The sequence below is a fragment of the Pinus tabuliformis genome, chromosome 5_1 (genome assembly GCF_031772625.1).
Source record: "Pinus tabuliformis cultivar Carrire ecotype Pingquan chromosome 5_1, CPIR1, whole genome shotgun sequence".
Taxonomy (NCBI): Eukaryota; Viridiplantae; Streptophyta; class Pinopsida; order Pinales; family Pinaceae; genus Pinus; species Pinus tabuliformis.
The window spans coordinates 582,707,621-582,714,661 of NC_142305.1; the positions used below are offsets into that span (position 1 = coordinate 582,707,621).

General features: G+C 39.5%; 1 protein-coding gene across 1 annotated transcript; it reads left to right on the top strand.

Moving 5' to 3' along the window:
- The first annotated feature begins 223 nt into the window (after nt 1-223).
- On the top strand, nt 224-649 carry LOC149166180 (F-box/kelch-repeat protein At2g44130-like). The gene has a single exon (XM_089430085.1). The coding sequence runs from the start codon at nt 224-226 to the stop codon at nt 647-649; it is 426 nt and encodes a 141-aa protein (XP_089286211.1).
- Nucleotides 650-7,041: the final 6,392 nt, after the last annotated feature.

A 7,041-nucleotide genomic window follows, 5' to 3' on the forward strand; every position in this document is an offset into this window, starting at 1 on the left:
CCAGAGCCCGCGGAGGTCAAAAAGGTTGGCACTGCTGAGACAGGACGGAACTATTCATAATCTTCCCGACGACGTCATTAGACAGTGCTTACTCAGAGTTCCATATAAAGCGCACTCCAACCTCAAAGCTGTGTGCAAAAAATGGAAAGATATAGTGAGTAGTCCAGGGTTTTATAAGGACAGGCTGACCTCTGCAACGAGTGACCACCTGACCTGTACGATTATGTATTTCAAAATTCTAATACCAGGCGCGAAATCTAAGCAGAATGGCTGGAGAGTAATAGTGTTCGACCCTCTCAGGCGCACCTGGGAAATGCTACGTCCCATTCTGGACTTACCTATTGAAGTTCCATTCCTTTGTAAGTGCGTTTGTGTTAATGGGAAGCTGGTTATCATGGGCGGAATACATCCGACGAACTTGGAAACGATGAACAGAGTTTATATTTTTGTTTTCGTGTCTGCCAAATGGAGCCGAGGAGCCGACATGCCCACAACAAGGACCGGCTTCGCCTGCTCTGTATCTTCCACCACCGGGCTTATTTACGTTGCGGGTGGGAGACGCAGCCCAAATGATCATATGCTCGCTGCAGCAGAGGCTTACAATGTGGAAGAAGACAAGTGGGAAATTTTGTCTCCAATGAGCCAATGAGCCAAGAAGTGGGCGACTGTCATGGTGTTTTTCTTGGAGAAAATTTCTTTGTATTCGGCGATGGAAACAGTGCAGAAATTTATGATCCAAAGACGGGCGTGTGGAGACGAGTGGAGGATATGTGGACATTCGTGCAACCGTTCAAGTCGTTGTCGTTAGTTGCTTCTGGGCACCTATATACCTTCACTAAACAACACTTGATGAAATATGATGCGGAGGACAACAATTGGGTTATCGAAACTATTATCCCCATAAAATTTTCTGGTTCTGCGTGCACTGCAGAGTGGCGCGGCGATATTTTTTTGAGTAAACGTTATGACATTATGATTCGTCAGGCTTGTTGTATGTTAAACCCGTCCACTGACGAGTTGATTGAATTCTACGTACCTGAAAAGTTTAAGGGCGTAGCTATAGCCGCTGCAACCGTGGAGATATGATATTCTCCGTCATATTTGTATTATGGATCTATTCGGCAAACATATGGAGATATGATATTATCCGTCATATTTGTATTATCGATCTATTCCCCAAACGTATGTTTTACATTGTAATTTTTTTTTATAATGATTTCTTTTGGCCTAAATGCAATCAAAATACAAATCTGAGGGGCATTCTTATATGTCAATCAATTTCTTTTAAAAATGTTTGTTCTCCTCAAGTTTGATATTTATTTTACTCATTGCGTTGTTTTTATATTAAATATTTATTTTATTCATTGTCTTGTTTTTATATTAATTATGTTTTTTTTTAATATTAAATCGGTCCACTAGAAAACTTGGAAAGAGATTTTTTTTTTAGATATTTGAACGGTGTATACTATACCATTTACAGTTTTAATAATTATTTTTAACTTTAAATTAAAATATAAAAAATATACTTATCCACTAGTCAAAAATTATACTTATACCAAAGACCAAAATGTAAAAGAATTAAATTATTTGAGTTTTTTTTTTAAATTTATATTAGTTATTAGCTTTTAATATCAAAACATCAAGATACAACTTGGAGATAGCCACGTGTTCACTAGATTCAACTATGAAAGAAACTAGAGAAAATTTAACCAAAATAAAACCAAATCTTGAAATAAGCAAGCATATCACCTACTCGTCTACAAATAAAAGTGCTATAGTAATTGATCGCAAAAAAAAAAAGAATATGGGGAAGTCACTAGAGTAGGTTTCTTAGCATTGTAGTAGCTATATGTTCTACATCTCATTGGAGAATGTCTATAAAATGTGATTACATCCCCTTTTTTCTCTTTCACAACCATGCCCAAGATGTTGATCATGGATGGCTATGGTTGGGCCTAGTTGACCATGGTTATGGTTGACACAACGTGACCTTGATTATTGACCATGGTTGATTTACCATAGTTTACCATGGTATATCTTTACCACACCACAATGCGACGTTGGACAATGGTTGACCATAGTTGACCATGGTTGATGTTCATATTGATACATGATTTGTCACAATATGATGTTGGACAATGGTTGACCATGGTTGACCATGATTGACCATGATAGACCATGGTTGAACATGATTGGATTTCATATTTAGATAATATTTGTCACAATACAATGTTGAAATATTGTTGACTATGGTTGACCATGGTTGATTTTAATATTGAGACAATATTTTCCACAATGTGACATTGGACCATGGTTTCCCATGTTTGACCATGGCCAATGACGATTAACGATGTTTGAACATGGATAATTTTCATATTGGGACAATCCTCGTCACAATGTGAGGTTGGACCATGATTATAAATCCAAGGGATTTGTATTTAGCCCTAGGATTAATATTATAAATCTTATGGATAATGTTATATCCTACGAATATGAAACGTTAGATTAATAAAGGCAACAAATTTATATTATAAACCCAAGAGAATAATAATCCCAAGGCATTAATACTAAAAAATGAAGGGATTATAAACCCATGGGAATAATATTTAATCCAAGGGATTAATATTATAGGCACTAGGAAGGTCGGCGGAGGCGACTGGTTGGTAAAGTCAGACTCGTAAATATGGTGAGGTCTTGTGCTCAAACCTGAGCGAGGGCGTTGACTAGTTGCAAGGAGTAACTTGCTTGGGCCAAGCCCGCTCACCCTTTAGCCCGCAGGGGTTTGGTCTCGTGGTCAGTGAACTGTCTGCTGAATCGTTCGTGCCATTGTGCAGGTCACGGGTTCAAGTCTCGTCTTACCCTGAGGGGCCATTCCTTGTGGGCTAGGCAATTGCTCCTAACTGTTATGGTGGCAGCCGGTGGTATTCAACCCCATGTAATGCGAGTACGATACCACTGTCGTTGTCGATTCAGCTATATATATATATATATATAGGCACTAGGTATATAAACTGTAAAATAAACATGGTTGACCATGACTGATTTTCATCTCGAGACAATCTTTGTCACAATGCAATGTTGGACCATGGCTAAACATGATTGATTTTCATATCGAGAAAATCCTATGATAAAGAGTAAGATAAATATTTTAAACTAAGGTATATAAATCCTATGATAAATCTTATAAGTGCTAAAATAAGCATGATTGGACATGGTTGACCATGGTCGTTCATGGTTGATTTACAAATTGAGACAATCTTTCCACAATCTGACATTGTACCATGGTTCACCGTGATTGATTTTCATATTGAGACAATATTTGTCATAATGCAACATTGGACCATGCTTAACCATGGTCGAGCATGGTTGACCATTAATGACCATGATTTACTATGACTAAACATGGTTTATTTTCATATTGAGACAATCTTTGTCACAATGTGACATTGGACCATGATTGACCATGATTGCCCATGGTTGACGATGGATGACCATGGTTTATTTTCCTGTAGAGACAATATTTGTCACAATGCAACTCTGTGTGATAGTTGACCATGATTATAGACAAAAGGCATTTATATTAAACCCTAGGATTAATATTATAAACCCTATGAATAGTAATAGACCCTAGAAATATGAACCCTTAGATTAATAAACCCAAGGGATTGATGTTGATACTCATCAATTGGTACATCATAAGGGTAATAATGCCATATTCTAGCTTTAGAACTATCTCTTTCTCACATTCATTTACAATTTTTGCTATATTATACATAGTGTCAGGGGTAAAAGATTTTTTTGCAATATCATGTGGCCTAATATCGTTTAAATGTAGGAAGTGGAGCCTTTTTTAGATGATTTCAATGCAAAATCTCGAAGTGGAAAGTAGGGAGAGATTCTAGGAGGTTGTCCACCTCCTTAACGCCCTCAAGCCAAAATCATCACACTCTATCTCATCAACCTGAGGTCATTGGCAGCCAAGGAAGTGCAGTTAAAGAAGATCAAGATCCACCCTTCTCGAGTTCTGGGAGACAAACATTCCTATTTTTTAGGGAGTTGTTAGTAGCTACTGTCTTTTTTCCCCTAGGAAAAAGTCATAATTTCCATTAATATGTTGAAAATTACATTCTTTAGATGTCATAGAATATGCATATGTGAGGTGATAGCCTACTAGTATATATATGAACAAAATCAAAAGCATGTGTTCCACGCAAGGAGCACTGTTATATCAACCATAATATAAAAATTGTCCCTATGTAGAGAGAGCGATCATGTACTGTTTGTGTGAAAAACCATAAAGAAAACTTAAATATTTACATATAATCAAAAATTTCTATCAGCCTCGTGAGCCCAATATATAGCATGTAAATCTATGAATGGTTTGTGGTAGTGCTGGTAGAAAGCAACATCCTTCTCCTCCTGTATTAACCAATTGTCATCCTGCCTATGCACTGCCCCCTTAGATAGGAAGTTTGCCCTTGTGTTACGCTCCCCGTGCAGAAGACATTTCTGTGAACTGCCCAAGATCTCATCAGTGGAGGGGAGGGTGGCTGGCAATGTGCCTTCCGATGCTTCTTCTTTGATATTTTAGCAGTGTCCACCTTCGCAACTTCATTTGCCATATGTTGCTCCTCTATATCCTCCACCTTGGTCTGCAGCTGTGGATGAGGTTCTGGATTTTCAAAGGCCTTGTTTTGTGCCTCTTTCTTATCCTTGTGATTCAGTGGGCAATCCCTGAAATGGTATCTAACCTTATGACATCTCCAGCATCGATAAGGTATTCCTTCATAATCTAGTATCTGCTTTCCCGAGGAGGATCTCCATTGAATGGCGATGTGTTCCTGCAATCCTCCTCTGGTGTCTAAGTGCACCAAAATCCTCGCATTTTCCATCATACCCATGGTCTGGAACGATTTATCATATTCCATGTATGTGCCCAATGAGTTCCCAATCCTTTTGAAGATATCTTTTGACCAAAATTATAGCGACAAGCTAGGTAGCCTGATCCAAATAGGTCCGACCCCAATCTGTTCTGTCTCTGGGTCAAATAAGGGCGTCCATCACTTCAACAAAGCAGGGGCATGCTCGAAATGCTAGTAGGAGGACAATACCGAGTTCATGTGGCAAGGTCTGGCAAACCTCAACGTGAACCAACCTCGCACAAATGTTTGAAAAAAGGGGATGTCAACCAGTTGATGCCCCTAAACCTTCGAGGTCCAAGTCTTCAAGCCTACCACCATGTAATTCCAATCTCTAATTCTGCTAACAAGAACCCTATCTGCAAAATCCATGGTGTTGCCCCACTAAATATCCTCCCCGAGCCTCAAAATTATGTCCTCTACCTTGGCCTTAAATCATTTATACTTCTTTAGGGGTCATGGCTCACCTATAGAAGGGTGATGTTTTGAACCTCTTTCAATATCTTCTATTACTTCCACCGAAGGCTTAGGGTTTGTAGGCATGGCATCTGAGAGCAGCCGAATGGTCGTGAAACAGCCCGATGTGGGAGCATAAGAGAAGGGGGGGTTGAGGGGAGCCTCTTCACTAGTGGCATTATTAACGGCAAGTGAAGTGTGGGTAACCGAGGTTGGTGGAGGGTCATCAAAAGGACCAGAGTCATCAGGGCTAGGGTTAAGGAAACCTGAGATAAACCCCAAGGTAGGTGGCAATGGAGGAGGTGAGGAGAGAGCCGGCCAGCTTCGCAGAGCATCCGTAAGATAATCACAGGGTTAGAAGAACCAGAAAACTGTGGAAGCTCAGCAATATTTCCAGTCAGAACGTCACTGTAGGATAGCAAGCCCTCCAATGTTGAATGCATGGAAATTGGGATGGATCCCTCCTCTAGTGGGTCTTCTGAGTAGTCTGCTAGGTCTAGGTCCATCGCGTTAGCTACCAGGGGAGCAGAAAACTGAAACGAGCAGCTTGACTGGTAGCAAGAGTGATAACCAACAATGTATCATGGAAACGGTGGAGCTGCAAAGCCGTCGGAGTTTCTAAGTGGTTGAGGAGGTAATTATCATGTAGGAAGCAGGTAAATAGGGAGGAATGTAGATGGGAGTCCCCCGAAGTTGAGCTAGCGAGGAAATAAGGGAAGTAACAAAACCTTCGGATAAAAACTGAAGTAAAAAACCTCCAAGACTGCTTGTTCCGATAAGTTAGTGTCGGGACGGGTTGGGTAACTGTCTGTAGTAGTATCTCGTACTGCAGACCACAAACCCTAAGCCATGGGACCGAGCCCCGCCATGGTGTGGAATGTTTGTTAGCTTGTCTTGTGAGATTCAACACTCCCTCTTATCTAGGGAGGGATTAGTAGCTATTGTCTTGTATAAATAAACATGCAAAATATCTCATTAGGAATCGAACATTGTTTTCAGATAGGAAGTTTTCAAGCTTAAGCACTTGATACTGTTATTTTTCACTAGTTCTATGATGTATTTGAGATTAATGCAATGATAATGAGAATATTCTTATTGGTTAATCACCGAGTTATTTCTAGAGGGTTGAGTCTCTTGGGTTTGGGCCCAACCCTAGTGGCTTAGGTCCCTCTTATGTATTGATATTTATTTTGATCTTAGATTTCTTATTAGTCTTCTGCATTTTCATTAGAAAATAACCCCTCAAAATCTTGTGATTGCAAGCTTTATCTCATGTCTCCCATGGGAACATGAATGGAATGATCTACAATCACAGTCCAAAAATATTTTGTTTATGGTTTCTTTGAAGAAGGTTTATGTTAGTCATATTGCTTTGTATGTGCTTACAGTATCTTAGGAGTTGATTTATTGACAAGACCAGAGTTTTTGGCATAGATTAGAGGACACCAACTCATATTTTCCACTATTAGTTGTTTCATTTTGTCAATGATAAAATAGTATGTGCATGTGATGTTGCAAGGTTATTTGGATATGTAGGCAAGGGGCCTTCCACCATCTCCATATTGGAATTCTTCACCCTCTTTGATGAATTCCAAATTCGGTTCTTAAGCTCATTCCCTTAGGTCACTGTGAGCAACTCTCCTAGTTCAAAACAACCCTTCTTAAG